General features: G+C 41.1%; 1 protein-coding gene across 1 annotated transcript in view; it reads right to left on the minus strand.

Annotated features, from left to right (window-relative positions):
- Positions 1 to 24631, minus strand: part of slc12a2 (solute carrier family 12 member 2) — an 89617-nt gene that overhangs the window by 41359 nt on the left and 23627 nt on the right. Inside the window, exons 2-15 of the mRNA XM_028600773.1 lie at positions 19095 to 19214; positions 16085 to 16160; positions 13655 to 13750; positions 10900 to 11039; positions 10149 to 10259; positions 9903 to 10011; positions 9662 to 9786; positions 9095 to 9179; positions 8828 to 8988; positions 8593 to 8700; positions 7047 to 7170; positions 6099 to 6200; positions 2662 to 2817; positions 1355 to 1454 (exon numbers count right to left, since the gene is read on the minus strand). Of these exons, the coding sequence (XP_028456574.1) occupies positions 1355 to 1454; positions 2662 to 2817; positions 6099 to 6200; positions 7047 to 7170; positions 8593 to 8700; positions 8828 to 8988; positions 9095 to 9179; positions 9662 to 9786; positions 9903 to 10011; positions 10149 to 10259; positions 10900 to 11039; positions 13655 to 13750; positions 16085 to 16160; positions 19095 to 19214 (1613 nt within the window). The remainder of the gene's footprint in view (positions 1 to 1354; positions 1455 to 2661; positions 2818 to 6098; positions 6201 to 7046; positions 7171 to 8592; positions 8701 to 8827; positions 8989 to 9094; positions 9180 to 9661; positions 9787 to 9902; positions 10012 to 10148; positions 10260 to 10899; positions 11040 to 13654; positions 13751 to 16084; positions 16161 to 19094; positions 19215 to 24631) is intronic.

Here is a 24631-nt window from a genome sequence, read left to right on the forward strand (position 1 = left end):
ACAAATTTATGCTATTTAATGATAGATTCTTCAGTTTTATTCATACTGTTTGTAAGGATAAACCTTTATTGTTCCACATGGTGCCACATTTGCTTCATTTTCTGTGAGATGGTAAACTTTGCAACTGCTGCATGAAATAAGTACATGGGTCCCATTGGACACACATAGGTCTGGGGGGGTTAAAACGTATAGGGGAATCATATCTTATGTCATATGATCATGTTATTGCTCCACACATCGGCCGTACAATTAATTCCAAGCAAGCTGTGATTCAAAACTAACAAAATATGTTACAAAAGGTCACCCATGTTAAGCAATACCCACAGAACAGTAACAGTGATTGCTTTGATTATATTGTGATTCTGTGTACATTCGACATTTCATGATATTATTTTATATTACCTTATAAGGGTGCCACGATTCTCCAAATTCATGGTTCCATTTGACTTGATTTTTAAGATTAAGATTAAATTTGATTTTAACATTTTCTTTTCAGCTGTGACGGCTCATCTCAGACTTTGGCAGTGGCCACAGTGTCTGGAAAAGAGCAGCTGCAGGCTACCGCTAAGCTAACGTCACCCTGTGTCTTTAGCTGCATGCCAACAGCCGCTAAGCTACCTTGTGTCCGTTTTGGGGTGGAGGGAGAGAGAGAAAAAAAAAAAGAATCCTTTTGATTTCGATAGTCGAAATCGAATGCTCATTTCGATCAATTTTTGATTTCAAATCGTGGCACCCCCATTATGTTATGTTATTCAAATATCCTATTAATATTGTCTTAGTGATTTCAACACTGCCTTGTCCAACGGTAATGTGGCATGTTAGGTTGATTAGTGGGGGTGCTTCTGTGTTTTATATATACACAAAAATATAGCATTAAATAAACAGAACAATTCATATAAATTAATAAAAGGTCAGCAACCTTTATCTGTAATATACAAACCGGAGCGTCAACGTTTCAACTAGATGTATACCTGACAGAGCTGATATCAGCGCGGGCTAAAGCCTATATAATTCAGTTTTTTGAGACTAAGAGATAAGATAGATTGATGTCCCGAAGGAAATTCTTTTTTGACAACCAACCAATATCTGCGGTTTAAAAAATTCAACACAACATAGTGCATACATACATACACACACACATACAATGCACAGACAATGTTGCATCACTCTGCGTGGACATGCTCATGTTGCATGCAGAGACTGCCACTAGCCAACAAAATTGCACACTGCCCGTTGTAAAACACATAATAATAATAATCATGATATGTAAGGGTAAGCCGCCTTGTCAACATACAATCCTGGTAAAATAAAAATGTACATGTTTGTACATCTTACACATGTATAGGTTTGGTACCTGAAATTCTTGATGTGGTCCTCCACGCCGCTGAGGTGCAGAGTGTGGGTCAGGGCCTGGTGGTAGGTCAGAGCCTGGGTCGACGAGCCCCAGTTCACATCTGGAGGGGAGGACGCATGCAGGCACAACACACACAGTGCAGTTTAGAAGTGTGTTTATGGGTCGTCCTGCTGGGCCAAAGGCCGGCTGACCCATGCGGCGTTACCGGCAACAAGAAGGCCTCGTGTGTGTGTGTAGCTGCATGTCAAACTGAGTGTGCACACAGGTGTGTGTGTGTGTGTGTGTGTGTGTGTGTGTGTGTGTTTCAGAGCTGCACGGCCAGCTTTGTGTTTGAAGAGGTGCACAGATGTGTGTGGAAAAGCAGTGCAAAATATTAATTCACACTTTTACAATATTTCACTTTGGTGAACTCAACGACAGATAGCTCCAGCTGATGTGTAGTCGGTTAGCTATGGATCCGTTTTATAAGTCCATTAACACATGTAGAAATACAAAAACATATTTGGATTTTGTGGCCATTGAGCATGAGAGTTAGCTCTTGGCTAGCCAGACCTTCCTCCACAGCGCTGCAGAGGACAGTCTGGCTAGTACACACAGCATTCCTGGATGGGAGATAAACATGCTCTGGTTTATTCTTTTAACCAATCACAATTGTCTTGAGCAGTGCTAAGCACCGGACACATTAACGGTGCCTCTGCAAAATAGTCTCAGGAAGGAACTGGTTTTGGTGGAACATGTGTACGTTCAAAAGTAGTTTTAGTCGTGCAACAGAAAACTCCGATTGGACAGATAGTCTAGCTAGCTGTCTGGATTTACCCTGCAGAGATCTGAGGAGCAGTTAACCATAGTCCTCACAAATCCACCAGAGGTTAGAACGCCAACACAGAGACAGAGGAAGGGGACGGACATCGAGCTGAAAAGAGGGAAGTTCAGCAGAATTTCCTGCGGCACCGGAGCAATCCTCGAAGTGGAACATCGTGGATATAGACTAACTCTTGGCAAACACGGCTGGGTACAGTGATTGCAAAGTGAACTGAAGTCGGGGCGGTCTGGGATCAGACCCCGGCTAAATTTGAGTTGCTACCCGAGTCAGAGTCTGGAACGTGGGTTTCATGTGGGAAAATCATTTATAACATAAGTTTATCAACTATCATATATTGTCATATTACTGGCACTATTGTGTCATGTTTTTGTAATTGGAACTTTTTTTTTATTATTATTATTCTTCTAAGGGGAATAAAATGTTGGTTTGCAGGTAGAAACATTCCTGAATTCTGTAAAATGGTGGCTAGAAACAAGAAACTCACCTGGCTTCTTGTAGCTGACGTAGATAAAAAGGCCCAGAACAATGGCGTTGGTGAGGAGCGCGGCCCACCAGTTGATGACAAACATCACCCCACAGCACAGCACGGCTCCAGCCAGAGAAACCCACATGTTGTAGTATTTGAAGCTGGGTCGCCACCCTGCAGCACCAACCACAACCAGTCACAACATGGCAACAGAAGGCGTGTGATGTGTAAAAAAGATCAAACAAACTCAGAGTGCTGTCACATACTGTTTCAAAATGTTTCCAAAAATTAATAATGATGGTACACGGAGGAATTGCACTTCATGTTCTTTGGGTTGAGTAGAGGTCAGATCTGTCAGAGACTCCTTGACCAAATTAAGTTTGACCTGCAATTCAAAAGACTAACAATCAGGAGACACTGTGGTCAGCCGCCATGAAAGGAAACATTTCCAATCATTTTTATGATCTTAAAATATTAAATGTTGCTGTTAAAGAGCATGGATAAAGTTAAAGTTGGAGATGTGCTGTGTTAAAGAATGGGAGTTAGCAACCTGTTAGACTGGAGACCGGAAGTTATACCAGCTATTAGAGACCACATTGGTTTACTGGGTGCCACAGACACTAGACTAGTAGGATTTTAGTGATGGGACAGTCAGACTGTATGGTTACACAATGACAGAGTCTAAAACAAACCACAGCACATAAAGGGTACATGGATGGTGCCTGAAGAGGCCACAACACCTAATGGCTCAGAGATAGTTTGTGGTTGCAGAGGCAGTAAAATCCAGAAGCCAATGTCTGTATTACTGCTTGCCTCTGATTAAGCCATGTACCATTTAAGTCTGTGTACTTATAGGACCTGCTTGGAGGAATAGAGAATCTGTACCTGGAGTTCTGCTAGAGCTTTGATATTGTGGGGGGGAAAAAGCACAGAACTCAATATAGAAAAGATCAACTTCTGTATATGCATTTCAATTAGCTATTTTCTACAGTCTAAAAAGGGCCAGTTCACACACAATTACAAGCATGTAAAGGTTTTGTCACATACCTACAGTGGTATCAAACAGAATCTCATCCCCAGCCCTCTGGATAATTAACATCTCTAACCAACGTAAGGGTTCTTTGATATTTTTAAGTAACTAAGTGTATGAGTAACTAAGTAACTAAAACGCAAAGTTGTAGTTAAGATCTGTAATTTGCTTTTGTTATCTGAGAAGCCAGAAACAGCTTCCAGTGGCTGTTTCATTAACAATGACAACCTGTAGCTACAACAGCTAAATGCAGTGTATTCCAAGTTGCCCCCCCACCAGGCCTGAGCCACTGGGAATCATTTTGTAATGTATTTTAAAGCTATTTTTTAAACTACAGTTACAGTGGGGTGGCTCGTCTGGAAACGTAGACAGTCATATTTTCTAATCTCTTAATGTAGAGCCCTATGGAATCGGTCTTATAGCTTTTTTTAAATTCACAATTTCCACGATTCCATCCATGATTCTGAAACTATTGGGCTCTACATTAATGCTGCCATCAGTCTGGGACAGGCCCCAGCTGGGCCCTCGTCAAAAAAAAATAAAAATAAAAAAAAAAGACACTTGCCACTGGGCTAGACCACTTTTCTGGGGGAAAGCCTGAAATGCTGTCTCACGTGTAGCCTGCTAAAGATTTCCCAGCTGCTTGATCCAAACGCTGCCGGCCCTGATTCAGAATTATTTCCTTGACAGACAAAATATAGATATGATATACAGTACATGAATGTTGAACTGGAAGATTGTGACAACTGCAGTAGGCTAGTTAGTAACAACACTGCTTCTGTTTAAGGATTCCAATGTTTTTTGTTTTTTCCAATTCTGCTTTCTGCATTGTAAAGTGAATTGCGTTGGATTGGAGACAGAGACAGATTAAAGCAACTATCTGTGTAGATAGAGATCATTGGAGGTCACGGAGAATGCTTTTGTGTATTTTGGTGAACTGACCCTTTACAAACAAATAACTAGCAAATATATAGGGTAGCATGTTTGTATGCTGTACAACATCACCTCTAAAAAGCTGCCCACATATTCAGATATTCCTACGTAGTTGTGCGTGAGCGTAGAGTGCCGAGCCAGTCTGTCAGCCTGAGATGACTGATGCGCCTGTATTGTCCCAGAGGCATTACAGCCCCTGGAAAACATGCGTCATTCAACAGCAGGGCCAAGCTACACAACAACAGCACTGGAATGATGTACTCGGCTTTTTAAAAGGCTTTTTGTTCCAAATGAACACAACCGTCACTCATAATCATAACCCAGCCAATCCCATTAAGGACTCCTCTGATGTGGCGGTAACAGTGACCCACACACTTGTGTACAAACAGATTTCCGAGCAGAACCATAGGGATGGAGGACAGGGCGCGTTGGAGCACATGGGAAACCCCAGCGTGATAACGGTGGATTACAGCACTGACATTTCAAACCATTTGCCACGAATATCACATTACACTGCATTAGATAGCTACAGTTAAAAGTAAGAAGGGACTAAATGGTAATACTAATGAACTTTAACTTTTATTTACAAAGGGCTGCGGGTCAGAACGGAACCCACGGCCGATGCGGTAAGGGCTGAGCCTTAGTACATGGAGCGCACCCTGAACTACCAGGGCGCCCTGAGAACTTAACTTTGACAGAAAATGCATTAACATTCACTGGAAATCTACTTTTAGACAAACCTTTTCATAATATTTTCCTCACCTCTCCAAACCCAGAGGATTTGACAACAGGTCTTTTTTTTCCAAATGAGCTTTGATTACAAAAAGTTGTTTCTCAAAATATTTAATGTTTGAAATTGTACAGTTCCATGACAAGCAAGTAAGTGGAGTCAAGAGTGTGAGAGTGTGTGTGTGTGTGTGCGAATTGCGTAGGCCATTTATAGACTATTATTATTATTATTATTATTATTATTATTATCATCATCATTATCATCATCATTATCATCTGTACTATAAGTGTTACATAACACTGGATTTTGAAAGGAAAGCAATTTTGAATGAAATGAGCCCAATCAGCGGACCGCTGAGTGAATCCATGTGAATCTTTAGCACGAGGGTTAGCTTTGACACGCAACCCCACGCTGATGATGAACAGCAAACTGTCTTCCTGTTGCCGACTTTTGAGAGAAGCAAGAGCCAGAAAGACGGCCATCTATTGAATAAACTGTTTAACTCATTAGCCAGTTAGCGGTTGAGCTAACTAGCTTGCTAACTGCTAGACTGCAGAACCATTCTGAGTGACAAGCAGCACCATGTTCCCAGAACCGGTCTCTGTGAGCTGGAAAACGCTAGCTCTCAGCTCTTCGAGCAGTCAGACATGAAACCTTATCATTTCCTATCACCATGGCTGATAAGCCACTCATATACGATATGTTCCCCCTTTAGCCTCAACTTCTAGGTCTAGCACATTTGAGTCCTTTGTGTTGTCTTACCTGGTGAGTTAGCCAGGGAGGCATGGAACACAGAAAAGTTGATCAAGGCATAGGACGCCAAGAAAAAGTTGGAGATGATGGGGGCAATTATGTTCAGCTCAGCTGCAAGAAGAAAACATCAAACCGTTAACTTAGACAGGGCCAAAACTCAAGTTCCATGTCCTCTAGGCAAGGGGTCTTCAACTTGTTTTAGACCAGGTACCCCTTAGCTGAAAGAGAGACCGAGTAGGGACCCCTACTACATATATTGTATACAATTGTGTTGCATATTAAACTGGGCCAAATGGATGGAAATAAATGGTTATCATTTATACATCATGTGCTAAACTTAAACATACATGTTGAAGGCACAGTGAATCCTTAAGCATAACTGTTTGGCTACCATACCTATAGTAAGCTGATCACACACACACACCTCAGCAAGAGAAACCAAAAAAAAAAGACTTCTAATTTGATTCAATTGAGTCATTCTGGAAGAAAACAGCTGACCCTGCTGGCATCAAGAACTCGGTACAGCAAGTCAGTCAGTCCATTCATCACACCATCAGACAAAACATTTGCATCAAATTTGGTTCAGATATTCATGACTCTTATGCTGTGTCTCAATCCATATACTTACACTTGTTGTTTTGAGTGCCTATAAGTGCATTCACACTGACGAGTATGGCAAATGCAGTGCACTCAGAGTTCCTGGATGCTGCACTCCTAACGGTCAAAAGTGAGTGCTGAGTGTGGAAACACTGGACCCTCCGGGAGGGACCACCAAACAGTAAAACACTGTTCATTTTTAATCAAATTAGTTCCAGGTGATTATACACCAATGAAAACATAGTTGAATATTATATTGTAAATGATATTCCACTTCTGCAAATAGATCGCCCTAAATCCTACAAGCTTTTGCAATCTCTTACAAAGACAAAGCCTTATAGTGAGATTGTGCAGCCGTACCGATGAGGATGAAGGCCAGGGCGATCACAAAGGTCAGGATGTAGCCGCGGAGGGGCTCGTTGTTCTTGCCGTAGCCTTTGGCGAACATGCCCAGGCCGGGGTAGATGTTGTCCTTACATAGCGCCTGTGGGAATGGAAAGCATCATGTAAAGCACAGGAGTATCAAACTCAGATTCACTGAGGGCCACACTGGAAAAAAGAGAATCACATCAAGAAACCAGACGTGTAGTTCATTAACATGCTTTTATTTCATTAAAAAAGTCAAATATCTTTGACGGTGTTATTGCATTTCTCATATAGCTTTCTCACTCACAGCTTGGTCCACATAAAGCCCCAATAAAGTCATCAAAAAAGTTGCTCAACCATCGTAGAAAAAAGTGCCCAAAAGGTCGGAAAAAGTGACAAAAAACGTTGAAAAGATTTTACAAAACTATGTCAGCCAAATTCATTGTGAAGCTAAAGGGATTTGGCCCGCGGGCCTCGAGTTTGACACATTTTGGAGTTTGAGTTGTTCATGATTAAAAACAGTACATAACAGTTACAGTATACATTATTAGTTGTTAATTAATTGTTTTTCTCCCAGTTTAGTATTATGTGTCGTCTTCCGCTGTGAAACTAGGCCCAATGACTGGAAATTATGTGCATTTGGTTCCTAAGAAATATGAGCCCAATCTGCCACATGGTGGCGCTAGAATTAAGGATCAAAAAAGCGATTTTGGAAAGAAAATGCTCCTCAGGCCATCAAGGGTGGGGCTTAGCAGTAAATTGGCCATAACTAACTAATGGTTTGACCAATCATCATAAAATGTGTTCAGTGTTCATGAGGAATAGGCTGACCCAAGGATTATGAGTTTAACCCCTAGGAGGCGCCAAAAATACCAAAAGTTTGTACCGCAAAACCCGGCAGACAGAATTTCACCAAAATATGTACACATGGTCTTGGGGCGAGTAGTAACCAGGATCTGAAGTGTCATATTGATTGGTGCATGTGGGCGTGGCCTATTTAGCATTATATGCTAAATTATGCCTTTTCTCAAGTTACTGGGGGCTAGAACGAGCTAGGGACATGAAAATTGTCACCATAACTGAATTGATAGAAACATTTAACACCATGACTTGGACATACGTACCAAGTTTCGTTAAAATCCGATAAAGGGGATGAAATCGTGGGACTTGCTGCATCTACTGTAGGGATGAAACAGGTGTGTGGTTGGTTACACCACTTTTTCTATAGAGCATTAAACCATCTGAAGTGGTTTTGCTCAGCTTTGTGAAGCTAGAAACCCACTCAACTCTGCTTGCAGCTTTGACTTTTGGCGATTGGCCTGCTTCCCAAGCCTGCTGTAGCTCAGGCGTAAGGGCGTTTGCCTAACAATCAGAAGGTTGGCGGTTTGATCTCAAAGTGTATGAATGTGAGCGAAAGGTACCTGTAACAAGTGAAAGTGCTTTGAGAAGCCGAAAAAAAAAAAAAGGTTTGAACCTGCAAATTGCTATTTTTCACTGCTGTAAGTGTAATTGGTTAGATCCAGTTTAGGTCGGGCCTTACCTGAAAAACTTTGGGTGCACTGACTAAAGAGGCCAGCGCAGAGGACAGAGTGGCAGAGAAGATTCCAGCAGTGATGACGGGCCCAAACCCAGAAACCATGCTCATCACCTGAACCAAAGATTGAAGGCAAATAAAATGGTTTGACTCTTGCACGCAACACTGTTATTTTAAACTCTGTCTCCCAAATGTTCCTAGCATGCTTCAGATCTCATCTTCTGGCAGAGCTGCTTCCTACCTGGAAGTCATTATGGAGTCCATAGGGGCAGCCCTCTTTTGTGCCCCTGCACGTCGAGAAATCATAGCCGAATTTGCAGGCAGCTTCTGTGCAGTTCATCATGAACTGAGAACTGACGGTGTCGTTCACATTTCCACTGGCGTCTCTCACAATACAGGAGCCTGGTGGGAAACAAGTTAGCACGTAAAAACCATGTTAGGAGATGTGATTCACTTTAAAAGAATAACAACTGTCAGATAATATCCCATATAGTAGGTACCACTGCACCTGTGGAAACAGCAACACCCAGGTAGACTATTCCCGTGATCAATATGGCCAGCAGGGTTCCTCTGGGGATGGCCAGCTGTGGGTCCTAGAACAAACAACCACAACACAGACCATCACAAACCTTTTAACCCATATCAATAAAGAGGTTTTAGATGATGACAGCAATCCACTGAAAAAGCCTCCGATCCTACCTAAAATGCCGGTATTGGTAAGTACTGGAGTTTATGCACCGTTTCCATACCACGTAATATAGCCCCAAAGAAAATCTACTTTAAAAGTAGTTTTATTTATGTTCTCTTTCCCTTAAAACCCTAACCCCAGTCAAACTGGAAAGTAAAAGAACGTTTCTATGGCATTCGTAGTTTGTGTTTGTGTTTAACAAAGAGTTTAACCAAAGATAGAAATCATATCACATCCATACAGGGATAGTAGTATACAGCGGTTAAACATAATAAAATATATGACACACTAGTATCGGATGAATACTAGGTATAGGCCAATACACAAGTTCAGGTATCGGAAATCAAAAAAAAAAAAATAGTATCCGACCATCCTTAGGTGACTTACAGCAAGGTCTCCTGAAATGTTGGCTCCAGCCAGAATACCAGTGGCTGCAGGGAAGAAGATGGAGAAGACGGAAAAGAAGGTCTCACCTCGGAAGTCAGGACCCATGTTTTCCCACATGATCAAACCTGACAGGAAAACAGAGTTATAAACACCAAAAGCATTTGGTGCCAACACTGCTAATGCTAACAACCCTCAGGGTTATGATTCTGTCTGAAAACAATCCGTGTGTGTGGGGTCCTACCGTTGTAGCCAAAGAAGCCCACAGATTCCTTGGCCTGGACAGGAATGAAGGTTCCGATGAAGTAGTTGAAGATGGCTGTGACGAGGACAACGAGCAAAAATATCTGGGCCTGCAGAGAAGAAAGTCATTAGTCACACAGGATCTCTTAAACCAATGTATGAATCGCTGCCAGTGTGTGTCCTGAGTGTGTGGGGGTTTTCATCATGAAGCCTCGGACTTGCATCAGAGACAGGATCCTGTTCGTACCTTGGCCTCCCATTCCATTCCTGCCACAGAGATGCCCAGCAGGAGGATGACCGTGATGGTGCCGATGATGCGAATATCGTTGATTTGATCCGTCATTATGAGATCTACACCCTGAGAGACAATACATGCGTCAATTAAGATGCTAAATTCCTGTTTTAACCCAGGCCTCTAGGTTAAAACAGAACATTCACTTTACCACTGAGAGCCAAACAGTAAGATGTCAGAAACAAACCTGCATAACGTCACCTTCCTAAAATAATTGCCTAAGTCATTTTTTCAGGTTTTTCATAAAAAACAGAAAATAAAACTGTCCAGGTCACATGCTTGACATAGGCAATTATACTAAAGGTGTAGAATCACGTGACCTGTTCAACTGAGGATGTAGGCAATTTTACCAGAGGTGGCCTGCACCATGAGGAGATGATTTAGGCAACAAAATCATTTTTGTTAAAAAATGACTTAGGCAATTATTTTAGGAAGGTGACGATAAGGAAAAATACTGTTCCTTTCAGCTTACATTAAGTAAGATTTTCTGTAAAGATGCTTTAGACAGTGAGTGGATATCGCCACCACCTCCACAATTTCCACTGGAACTCAGAAGCTAGTGCTTTTGCAAATGTGCAGGGCAGTTTGCTGCAACAACCTCAAAGCTCAGGTTCTTAAAACAAAATCTGACTTCCGAGCACTTACAAATGGAACGCACTATTACACCAACAACTGTCTGAAGGCACAGTAAGGCACAAAGACTTACAGCAAGAAGTTCCACAACAGTTTCAGCAAAGCCCACCACATACATGGCTACAGCCACTGCATTGGCGAAAGCAAAGATCAGCCCGATGGAGCCTCCGAACTCTGGGCCCAGACTCCTCGAAATCAAGTAATACGCTCCACCTGGAAATAAAAGGGAATGAACAAGGAGTTAGTAAAAGTTACTAACTGTTGGAACTCATTTTATTCATAACAGTATAGATTTACAATTCTTTGATTGACAATATGTGTACTGGATTGTGAGAGTATTGCACTGGAGAGTATTGCACTGGGGAATAACCGTCAGCCCCCCCACCACCACCACCTCTGAGCTCAGGCCCCATTTAGAGCCTAAATCATCTACTTACACACCATGCTCAGACTTAAAAAGGGCTGTCATACACTATCTTGCTCCAGAGCAGCCCATGCCCCACATCAGGATTACTTTAGTTCCAGGATCACACTTCCAATCCAGGGCTGCAACTACAGATTCTTTCCATTGTGGATTAATGTGTGGATTACTGTCTAGATGAAGGGATTAGTTGTTTGGTCTCTAAAATGTCAGAAAATGGTGAAAAATGTTTCCCAAAGCCCAAGATGAAATGTCTTGTTTTGTCCCCAACTCAAAGATATTCAGCTTACTGTCACAGAGGAGAGAAGAAACTAGAACATATTCACATCTAACAAGCTAGACTTGTTTTCTTTTCATAAAAAAATGACATTATTATTTGACATTTTTATAGACCAGACAACTAACCGATTAATTGAAACAATAATTGACAGATTATTCGACAATGATAATAATGGTTACTTGCAGCCCTGCCTGCCGTTTTGTAATCAGGAGTGAAGCCGCTGTGGTTCACACTACATGACAGGCGCGGCGCTATATCTGTGACACCATACGTGACGGTGTCAGTTCAGCCAATTACTGTCCCTTGGCTCTTGTTCTTTCCTCTATTGTTGGACAGAAGACCACGGCAGGCCAAGGTAAGCTTTTATAGAACTTTAATGTAGCAACTTCTCAGGTAACACACAGCTTGTCAGTCTGCTCCACCCCTAAGACAGATTCTTTCCGTTTGCAGTGCGACTGATACATCTAGTCTCTAATCTCATCTTTTCAGTTGGTTTTTAATAAAAAAGATTGATGATTGATTATTCCAGCCTAATCATTTGTTTATGTTAAAAGTCACTTTCACAGATTTTAACTAATGATAATGTAGACTTTAAATCTGGGACAGTCCACATTGATTTCAGGACGACTTAGATTGGGTTACGGAAGGATGGACTGGGACCCGCCCAACTCTCTACACTGAGTAGGTTTACATGCACACCAATATTCCACTATTATTCTGAATATGACAATATTCCAAATTTGATACAAGCCGGTTTTGCATATTCTGATGAAAACATGTATGATATGCCGTTATTATTCAGGTATTAAAGGCATTCATTGGACATGCATACAGCACATTGGAGTCTCACTCAGGTTTTTTACGGCCCGTTTACAGCCCGTTAAAGCTTTGTGTGTTGCTATGGTTTGTTGTACAGAAACCAACCAGCCAACAGTTCAAGTGAGTCCGGCTGCAGTAGAGATGCATGCCCAAGAGAAAAGAAACACAGCTACTTTTAAACATTATCAGAGACTCCGATATCAACAGGTTTTTGGATATGAGGCGACCTTTTCTAGAAGCTGGTTGAAGGAATGAAAGAGAGATGCTGTGTTCACACGCTCCAACAAGTCCTCCACCGCTGGAAAACTTTGAAAAACAATCCTATTTTACACGGCTACATGTAAACAGAAATTTTAGTGGACCATTCACTTTCATTAGCCATGTAAACAGCTTAGTCAGAATATTGTCTTTTTCAGAATAAGGGAGAAAGGTGGAATATTATGTGCATGTAAACAAAGTCACTGAAAACCTATCAACATCTTACAGCCCTGTCCCCTGAGGCAGAGAACACCCTCACTGAGTTCACACTAGCTCTGTCTGCCTCAGAACAGATCCAACGATCCAATTTAAGGAAAACAAAAATATAATATCCATTCCAATAGGAGAGATTCTTCATCTCACCATGAAATATTGATAGAAGCCTATTTTGCCTGATTCAGTGACTGAGGAATGTGTAATATCCACGTGGGACCACCCAGTCAGACCTACCGTCGCTTCGGTTCACTTCAACATGAAACTGGTTGAGTTTCTGCTCTCCCTGAGAGGACGGGAGAGATTTGGGTTTAACCCTTCTTTCATCTGGCTGCAACTAAAGCTGCACACATAATGCTAGGGCTGGGCAAAATATTGATATTAAACCGACATCGATATATGAGACTAGAGATAGTCTTACATTTTGGGTATCCTAATATCGTAAAAGTGTAGCCTTTTCCTGGTTTTAAAGGCTACATTACAATAAAGTGGTGTCATTTTCTGAACTTACCAGACGGTTCTAGCTGTTCTATTATTTGCGTTATATCTACATTACTGATGATTATTTATCAAATCTCTTGTCAAATATTTTGTGAAAGCAACAATAGTCAACTCTACAATATTGATGCAATATCCACATCCATGTATTTGGTCAGTAATATCGTGATATTTGATTTTCTCCATAAGGCCCAGCGCTACATAATGCTACACTAGGATGTTGTGATGAATGACTGATGGCGGCTCATGCTGCCTTAAAAATCACACAGGTGGATTCCCCGCCTGGCTTCACAGCAAACACTGCAGTGTGATAATTGTAGAGAACAAAGGGATGTATACCTCCTCGCACAAATCCGTTGGTGGCGATGGCAGATGTGGAGAGGCCGGTGATGGTCGTCACTACAGAGGCCATGGCAACGATCAGACAGGAGAGAGCTGCGGAAGAAAACACGGTTTGAACTGAAAAATGTGCAACGCAGTTAACAGATTTCTAGCAGGCCTTCCAGTAACTGTGTGAAAAGCAACAGCGGCGCCGCAGAGACAGGCTACTGGCGTCCACATGTGTCACTTTGTGCCGATATTTCACATCAAAGTGCTGGGGGTCAGGGGCAGTGGGGAGAAAGTGAGAAAATAACTGACACAGAGTGTCGACCACCCAGTCAGCACCACAATGTCAATAAATACAGGCTGCGTGCCACGCTGCCTGGAACTTCTCTTCTCAGTGAGATTTGAATTAGTGAGTTGTGTGCAGTCACATCAAAGTCAAACATTGGCTGCATATCAAACGGCTCTTTGATTCTCTGCAGCCTGGGTTATCTAACATCAGTTAACAGGACAACCACGCTCAGGAGTAACAAAAGGAGAGAATTGACCCAATTAACCAAAAAACGGTTGCTCACTTCTCTCCAGTGGTATATCTCCATGCAGATAGTTTGTGTTTCATGTGTCCAGGTCTATCTCTTTGGGTCCAGTTCATTTCTCCATTTTAGATTTGATTTCATAATTTGTTGGTTTGAATCTGCTGCCTTGTGTGCACTTTGTAACCTGGGTTTTGAAAAGGGCTCTATGAATAAGATCAGGGTGTGATTTGTGATGTTTTTGATCATGTACAACAAAACAAAACATGTCAGCATTAAATCCCCCTTCTAATACCATGGATATAGAGCCACTCAGACAGCCATGCCAAAACATTTATTTATGAACTTCAACATCCAACGGAAAATAATCTCAGAATGAAATAACCCAACGAGGTGTCAACATGAAACAAAGCGTTTCAAGCTGGAGAGTGGAGTTCCTTATGCATTCACTAACACGTGTTTGTTCCTCGGGAGGGTTTTAATCCAAACCACTATCTTTTTCCTAACCTTTGGTTGTTTTGGTGCCTTAACTTAACTTAACCTAACATTTTTTCTGGCTAAACTCCACTACCACGGCCCCTGAAAGCACCGTCATCTGGCGGTGCTTGTAGCCGGCTCTCTGTCACTGGTTGGCGGCTGAACAACTGCTGCTGGTAGCCGGCGTCCCAATTCAGCAGGGCAGGGATATGTAGACCAGAAAGGGGGAAATCCCACGCACCACCACCTAGGCTGCTGTTGGTTGATCTTATTCTTTCTGTTGATGACCTTAGTCTATAATGTGGCCATTATTACATACAAATTACAACGCTGCATTTTGTGTTTGCACTACTTAGAAAACATTTTCTTTTAATAAAGATCTGACAATGAAGAAGTGTTTCGGTTCCGTATGTTCTTAGCCAGAATGTTGAGAATGTAAGGCAAACATGAACTTATTTTTGCCTAATAAAGAAAACCATGTTGAAATTGGCTATGCCCCCCCCCCCAAATACGTAACGAACTGAAAAGTATGACACTAAAACCGTGATATGAATCAAACCACGAATTTTGTAAACTGTTCCAGCCCTAATTGTTTGCAGCCTCAATATGCTCCAACCTGAATCGTGACATCATCAAACTGTCTGTGAGGTCAGAGTGCACTGCGTGGTTCATGTGATTCGAGGTGAAGTTCACAGTGATGGTCGTAAACATGGCAGATTGTTGTCTGCTCCGTTTGTTCCTCAGAATGGCATTGCAGAAAACAAATGTAGTCAACCATTTTTCAAAGAGGAACAACAAGTCTTACACCATCTGCTTCTTCTGGTGAAGCAACAGTGTTCTCACGCCCTACACACACACGCACGCACGCTTTCATTTGGATCTGAAAGGCATCGCAAGAAAACATACAAGATCCAGAGTTTTCTCTCGGTTTGTGGTAGATTTAGGTGCACGTATTTGGCCAGGGATTAAGGCGTACTTCCTCAAGAAAATGTTGAGTTTGTCGATTGAAAGAAATGTAATTTCCCCATACATTTGGTCTCTCTTTGTGGTCGTGTTGTCTCTTTTTGGTCATTTCTGTTTCTGGTCTTTGGTGTCCCTTTGTAGTCGGTTTGTGTCTCTTTGAGATAGTTTTGTGTCTCTTTTTCACATCGTTTTGGACCATTATTACCATAACTGTGTCTAAAACGTTGGAAAAGCTAGAGCAGATAATAAATAAATAACACAAAAAGCTTAAAAGACAAAACTTGCTTAAGAAGTCCATCTACAATCATTAGATCTGAGAAAAGTCTTTTAGTTGCATTCATTCTGCTAAGGTGCTGCACCTAAACCTTACAGTGGCAGGGAAAACCCTGCAAACTGATGGAATATTATTCTAAATAGGTCAAACGTGTGTTAAAAAGTCCCAGCTTTCATTCTGTAGGTGATCTGTGCTTACCAATTCCAGCCTGACCCACGATCCATGACATGCGGATGAAGAGCATCACACCCCAGATGTTCAACATGCAGCGGACCTGCACAGAGAAAGGGACGGGTCAATTCCACCACACAATGTAGTTTTCAATGCTCCATTTATGAAACTGCTGGCTTTTACTAATGAAGGTTTCCACCATTATTTGATATTAGGAATAGTTGGGTGAACGGTTAATGCTTCACTGCAACACATAGCAAGAGTTTAATATGAAGAAACTTGCATGTCGCTCACAGAGCTGGGAACAAAATTCAATACTATTACTATAATATTATACTATAATTCATTAATATTTTTAGACACCGACCAAATACAACCTAGGGTGTTTTTGTGAATGTACCCGAGTCAAACTTTAGTTTAAAAGCATAATTAGGACAGAAATGCCACTTTTAAGATTGACCGTATTGTTGTTTTGGGTCAAATAGTCGATCTCCGAATGCGACATAATGGGGAGGAGAGTAAAGACAAAAAGCTCCTAAAGCTTAGTTCCATATAAATGTACGGATAATTTGTTGTTTTGTCGTTAGTGAGAAACAATATTGACCTTGTAGTTGAAAAAAGGAGCCTGATATAAGAATGACATTTCCTCCTACGGAGTCCGTTCATTCACAGTCAGAGATCGACTCTTTTTGACTGACAAGATGGCGGAGAGCATAAACAACTGCTAACGTGAGTTGTTAAAACCTTTTTTAGTAAACTCAATAGACTCAAGAGAGTGACGCTTTAAGTTGAGAAAAGTTGCACTACATAAACATTGAGAATAATCTTTCATTAACATAATATTGATATTTGACTTGCAAATATCAATAATATCAATATACATTTTTTTTTTTTTATTAATTATGAGATTCTGTCCATGATTCCGTTATCAGAGAAACTACTGGGCTCTACATTAACACTGCCATCAGTCTGGGACTGGCCCCAGACGAAAAAAAGACACTTGCCACCGGGCCCAAGAACGTTTCATGGGGAAACACTGGTTGTTATTTGCCACCAAACAGACATAAACTCACTTCAACTGAAATACTTGAATTGCTCGCTCTGTTGAGGAGTAAAACAGAGAGGCTCCAGGGCTGCAGAGGAATCCCCTAAGTATCATACGTTAAGAAGATTCTATTCAGAACGACTTGATGAAAGCCATTAGAAACCAGGCGACAAGACGATTAGTGCGAGGTTTGCGTTTGAGAGGAAGTAGGGACGGAGCAGGGTGATAACACCCAGACACGTGTCATCCTCGGAATATACTTCTACAGAAGGAAACGTGTCAAAGAGAGTGCAACATGAACCACATCTCTCAGGCGTTGAGTCATTTCTTCCTCAGTGGTTTAACCAGCACCCCCACGACCTGAGCCACAGGCCATTCACACTCATATTCCAAAATCCTCAACACCGTGTCACGCTTATCACCTGTGAACCACTTCACTCAGTTTAACCATTCACTTGGACATATCAACACATTACGACCATTGATCAATACAGATGTCAAATGTGTTGTTGGCCCTAATTACAGTCAAATGTAGGGCTGCCCCCTTTATTAAGTCTAATCAGCTGTTATGGTCTTTCTTTAGTCCATTAGTCATTTCTGAGCACATCTCTGGTAAACAAGATTTAAAATGGTGCTTTTGCATGATTCTTTGTGGAGATACTCAGTTTTACAGATGGTAAATTGACTGCATTTATATTGCGCTTTTCTAGACTTAACAACTACTCAAAGAGCACAGATCTGTTGATTAAATCGACTGATCGATAAGTTGACAAAATCATGAGTGTTAGTCGGCTAAGAAGTTCTTTAGTCGAGGACAGCCCTAGTAAGATCCGAGACATATGTGGAACAAACATTAAGCCATTTCTCTCCCAGTAAGCAAGCTGCAAAATGTAGCAGAGCATTTAGTTTCAGTCTAGCAGCTGTTTTAGTGCTAAGATTTTGTAACTCTGTTTTATCTGACACCGGCTGTTGACTGGTTTCTTTCAAATGTAACCTAACAGTAAGACTCCGTTATAAAGTCTTGATACTGATACAAATGGTTAATGACTGTCTCACCTAAACTCACTCATTCAACGCTCCTAAAAACAAAATTGATATGTTTTTGCATGCATTATGGATCATATATTTCACTTTTAATATGCATTAGTAGTTTTGGCTCACATTATAATACGTTTTTTACACAAAGCTAGAATACGAACCACTTTGGCTAAAGCCTGGTGCCTGCAGCCATAGCAGCCCTAAACAAGAGCCCAGATAAGCCACTATGATTGGGCCCCGAGAACCAGTTCAAACCTGGAATCACTTCAAAAATTACCATTCCTATGAAATGGTTGCTTTATTGGAATTGTTTGGAATCGTTGCAAAATTTGGTTTGGAATCCGATCATCGGGTCCAAATTTAACACGTGCAAGTGTTGGTTTCCGTAGCGACCACTGTACTTCCAGGAGCTTGTTGTGTTGCAGCCATAGAGCTCAGTAAGTCTGTCACCATTAAATCAAAATAAAGGTTTCCTCTTATCTGTGAAATAAGCAAACAATAAGAACCGGAATCAAAAAGAAGAATCGGTATTGGAATCAGAACTGTTAAAATGAAAATGATGCCCAGCCCTATAAATCACTGTCACTTTGTCTGCGTTACTTGTCTCTATTATTCCCCTGCATGTCATTCTCTTAGGTTTGTACTTTTGGTTTCTCTGTAAGCGTGCTGTGTCCACAACATACAGTTTGTGACAAAGAATTTCTCCTTGGGGACAAAGTCTAAAGTCTATCATATTCCCTGACTTGACTTTTTTTGAAGTTATCTCAGGACACTTTACAGATCTATCCACACTATCATTTACAGAAACACAACAGTTTGATTTCCATGTGATCCTGACAGTTCTTCTGAGTCACTTGACTTGGAAGAATAAGAAATCTGATGAAAAACAAAAAAGGTAACAAGAAGAGGAGACTAAATGAGGAGAAAAAGAAGCAGGGTTTGGAAGGGACTCACCAGCACCCCCTTGATCCAGCCAAACTTGACCACTCCTTTGGACTCGGCTGCTTCTTTATTAGCAGCCTCCTCGGCCGGGGTCAGCTCGTCCCCGTTGGCAAAGCCATCCTCAAATGGCTCCTAGAAAGCAAAGGAAATAAAATCAGGTTTATATGTGGAGAAACATTGGTGATGTCATCAATAACTCGCTGAACAGACATTTTAAAACCTGGATTTTAAAACGCAACTACTCATGGTAACCTTTAGCGCTGAAAAAAAAAATCCCAACCTGTATGTATCGTGATATTTTTTTGCAACAATTTTTAAAATTGATTCTGTTCCCTAGAATCATTATTATTTTTTACCAATGATTGACCTAAATCATTTCTGTTTCTACGGTACCGCCGCAGCGACTACATCATATCTGTTCCCAGCAAAACAGAGCCACAGCTGACTGACAGGTGATGTCATTCTTAGAAAACTATCAGTTCTTAGAAATAGGTCTCATGATATATTGTCTCTAGAAGGGTTTTATTCAACTTTTGTTTTTGTTAAAGAAGGAAAAGAAAATCCAATACTCAACACTATCGAATCACAATAGTCCTAGAATCACAATAAATGAAAATCACAAAACCAATCCAATCAGCACCCATGTATCGGGACAGAATTGGATTGGGATAAAAGCATCAGACAAAATGTCAATCAAGCAAACACGTCCCACAACATACATCTCTTTCAGCCTTAGTAAAAATCAAGTAGAAGTCAAAAAATACATTAGAAATAAACTGTACAGAAATATTAAACCTCTGCAAGTCCGATGGGGCTGGTTTAGTGTACACTGTACATGCTGAGGGGAAACTATGAAACTAATGCCACACATTTGAATATTTTAATGGTTCAAATCTGAGAGGATAACTGACTGACTGTATTTCAATGTGATAGCCGGGCTACTTTTGATTAACACTACAATGCAACACTATGTGCACAATAATCATGTAATGTAAATGTGACAGATCTCAATTCTCTTGACAACACTGGCTCTTTAAAACAGACGGTTACTACAGCAGTTAAAGACAGGAAGCCCCCCCCTCCCGTGCACATACAATGCTATGACGTTGGTGGCCTCCCTGCCAGGACTCTCTGGGTATACAGCATACTGTCCTTCGTGCATTTATAACACTTGTTAAGGATCTCAAGAAGAACTCTGCAAACCAAACCTCGCCACTTATTGTGAAGCTTTTCACAGCCGCCCCCGCCCCCCCACCAGCCAGGAAGATGGTTCTTTACTTCAACAACAGTTGCCATAACCATCCTTCTCATGGCATAGCATACAGTATATGGCGGATAATTACCCACAGTAGAAGTTGGAATGACAAAACACTGACAATGCTGCTGTCCTTAGTGGCTTGCTGTGGGTTTTTTTCAGGACCATGATCGCGTTAAGCAAATGTCAAGGCATGACTACGTGCAATATAGTACGTGTACGTTGGGTTTTAAGGAAAGCCCACTGGTTCACCCTCAGGGACAATGAACACCTAAAGGAGTTTCCTTGTAAACTAACTGCATTCAATCACCTAAGCCGGAAAGAATGCCACTTAAAAAGACTTTTCTCAGTTCTAATGATTGTAGTGGGACTTCTTTAGCAAGTTCTGTCTTTAAGCTTTTTGAGTGTTTAGGGCAGCATCTAAGCCGAATGAATGGGACTAAATGAATTTTCTCAGATCTAACGATTGTAGTTTGTCCCCAGTGGATGTTTTTAGCAAGTTTAGTCTTCAAGCTTTTTGAGTTATGTTTATTTATCATCTGCTCTAGCCTTTCCAAAATTTTAGACACAGATATGGAATTAATAACGGTCAACAACAAAATAACTTATGTGGAAAAGAGACACAAAAACACAAACACAAAATCTCACAAAAAGACACAAAATCTATGGGCAAATACCGTTTTTTGTTTTAACTTTTTCTTGAGGATGGATGCCTAAAGGATGCCTGGCCAAATACGGGCACCTAAATCTTCCACAAAGCGAGGGAAAACACTGGTTAAGGTTCTAATAAACCTGTCTCTGTTGATACTGGCAGCAGGGATGTCACCATTCTTGGGCCTCTAGTGTCACAAAAGGCTTCTGGTTCAACTTGCTTTCAATCTAGATATTCTCTGGACAATATGGACTACAATTTACATTCCCGTTTGTCTGTTTACGTAATGAGACAGTCGTTTTTGGATATGGATGACCTTGGCTTTATGGATCCTGTAAAAATACCAGCAGTTGAAAGGCCGTGTGCTGCTGTAGTCCTGGCCTGCTGTGCGAACCATGTCCATTGATCAGCGGTGATGTGTGCATGCCCTCAGGGTCCATGTCCACTGATGAGGACAGTAGTGTTTTATTGATGCACATTATGAGGATACTGAACAACAAGACTTTGAGTCTGCTGATACTAACAGATGTAACAGTGAGTCATATCAGATTAGTGTGGGAAATAAATGCATATATTAAAAATGACGGCTTCAAATAGCGTCCGTGAACTGGAGAGGAACACGGGCTGATATGGAGGAAAAACTTGCATTCTTAATTCTTATGGTTTTTAATCACATTTAATGATATATATTCTAGATTTTTATAATTTCTACTGGCTATAAAAGATTTTTCACGTTAAAAGCGTTCCAATTTATTTTCTCCTTTTCCAGTTAGGCTTTTAATGTTTGAGGTGTGTCGAGTTTTATTTACATTATCTTATTAGGGAACAAAAAGTGGAACAGTGTAACTGACTGCATTCATTAGTGAAGGAAACCCCATTAACAGTATGAAAACTCGTAGATCATGACTCGTGTTGGACTGATTGAATTAATGCTGCTGAAATTACATGGAAAATTGAAAATTACATTACATTTACCTTATTAACTATATTTCCCACCCCCCACAATAGCCGTTCACTTGAGAATTTACTGCATCTAAACTAACATGGCTGCATCCCAAGGGATCGATGGTAAGATATTAATTTGATTTGAATGACGTTATTGTCCACCTCAGTAGAAGTAGGGCTTTAGCGATACACTAATCTCACGATACGATAAATATCACGATATTCAGCCAACGATACGATTCGATATAATTCAATACACTTACATCGTTTTCTGAAAGATTTAAAGGGGACCGAGTGATTTTGGTGACATCTTGTGACTGTTCCATTTACTTGGATTTAATTAATTGAACTTAAAACATCAATTACACAATATATGTCTCTGACTGGACAGAGAGTCTACAGCAGGGATCATCAACTTCATTTTTTTCAGAATTTTTCTAAGCACTCTGGCGGCCGGACTTTCAAATAAAATAAAATGAATTCATACGTAATACGCCTATTCTTTTTCACTTTCTTACTGAATTAATGCTATTTTTTTTTTTTTTTTTTTTTTTTACATGTATTAGTGTGAGCAAACTCCTAAAAAACATGGAAACTCCCTAATGATAACTGGCTCTTTAACTAGAAAAAGATCTCAGACTAGGAGGCAGTTCACTGAGGAGTGATGGTTAAAGTCTGTGATTATGGAAAAATTATTGTAGTATGCAGCATCCTGATTGGTGGAAAATGCTTGCAGAAAGCAAGGCTGTTGTCAGGTAAACATGTCACTGTCAAAGACGCTGAAGCAAAAAGTTTAAGTGGAAAAGCCAAAAGCCCAGCTTTAATGATGAATGGACTGATAAGCAGGCTATGCACTCGTCATGTATGCCTCATTTGCAATGAAACGATGTTGTTGCAAAATAATACAACCAGCATCATCATCATCATCATCATCATCATCACTGAACACAACGATCGCGTCATTCACGTGCATATTAAGTAGCTCCAGATTGTCCGCTCTAGTGGAGGGTTTGGTTTGTTCAGCCAGCAGTGAAGTTTACAAGAATTTGTCAAAATGTCCAGATTCCCGGCAACCTAAAATAAACAGTTAGACTACAAACCGACAGCTTCTGTTTTAGCTTGATTGTAAAAATTCGCTATTTGCAGAGTAGAGCAGTGTTAGGATTTCAACAGCGCGGTGGACAGAGCAGATTGAAATATGGCTTTCTACATGTTGATGCCGGTCTACACAGGTGAGTGCATTGATAAGTATTGACTTTCTACTCACGAAGGTTTAATTGTAGCCTAATTACAGAAAAGAGACCAGCGTGAGTTCATCTGCCCCAGGGCCGTTGGTAACTCTGTATCGTTCCCAGTCAGGTGCTGCGTGTTTCAACCACACACACACACACACACACACACACACACACACACACACACACACACACACACACAAACACACACCTCGGCTCAGCTGTGTGTGTGGAGCTCGGTCATCGCTGTAGAGAATCCCGTTATGTGAATAGAGATGTAAGGGTGCTGGGTTTTTGCTCTAAATGCTTGAAATGATAAATAACAGAACACATTTTTTCCTCTTTACATTTTGTGAATTCATGATTATTCTGGGGGCCAGACTAAAAGCTTTGGCGGAGGGCCGCCAGTTGACATTGGCTGCTCTACAGCGACACTAGCGGCTGGCTGACCAAATCGCTCTTCCTGCAACGTTAACGGGGTAAACACGGGGGATTTGAATGGGACTTATGTATCGATACTCGCGGCATAAAAATCTATACTTTCTTTGGGAATAAAATATCGATTTATATCGCAGAATCGATAAAATTGCTCAGCCTTACCTTAAGTAGAAGTATGTCTTTGGATCTCCAAAGTACTTCAAAGTTCCATACGCACAAACACCGTTAAAAAGTATACAAAAGTGCAAACATATCTTATAACATAACAGGCTTTCCTTGTTGCAGGACTTCATTCTTTGTCCAATCCCTGTATGGCAGAGGGAATAAATGACCTTTGGGACTGTAAATCAATGCCAGACGGAAGCAGCTCAAACTTTGAGTGTAATGGTGTGAGGTATCTGCAGTTACATGCTTAGCCTTCCTGTGTACAGCACATGAATTTCCCATTGTGAGAGGAAACATGAAACAAATGGGAGGATCTCAGCACAGAGGCTCTGTTCCCATCAGCGTATGGATGGTGTTATAAATGACCTGAGAGTGGCGGGCCTCTGGGACTTACAGAGCCGAGAGGTGGGAGGGAGGAGCATCACTTCACCTGGGCCATCTGTCAACAGGAGCACTCTGTCCCCTCAATGACTCAGCAACACTGCTGCGATCTGACACGGCAGCTCCAACAGGCAGCTTCAGCTCAAAATATTCCCTTCCTCGTTTTCATTTTCAGTCTTTTTAACAGCCAACACACCATGTTGTTAACTTTCCAGAGCGACCATTCTAACTAATAAAATCAAACAAAGATATAGCAATTATTTTGTCCACAATTAAAAAGCCATGATGTCCCGATATAGCTGCATCTGTAAAAGCGAAACAAATCTTTGGTCTTTTATTAGCATTAAGCGTGAAGCATTCATTTTAGCATCAGGTGTAAAATAAAGAAAATAGGCCCAAAAGCAGAAGCTGGTTTGGAATGATCTATAAACTTTGCTGGAGAACACCCAACTTCTGGCCACAAGGGCCGTGCAGATTCCAA

This window comes from Perca flavescens, chromosome 16, assembly GCF_004354835.1.
Source record: "Perca flavescens isolate YP-PL-M2 chromosome 16, PFLA_1.0, whole genome shotgun sequence".
In the NCBI taxonomy this organism is placed as follows: Eukaryota; Metazoa; Chordata; class Actinopteri; order Perciformes; family Percidae; genus Perca; species Perca flavescens.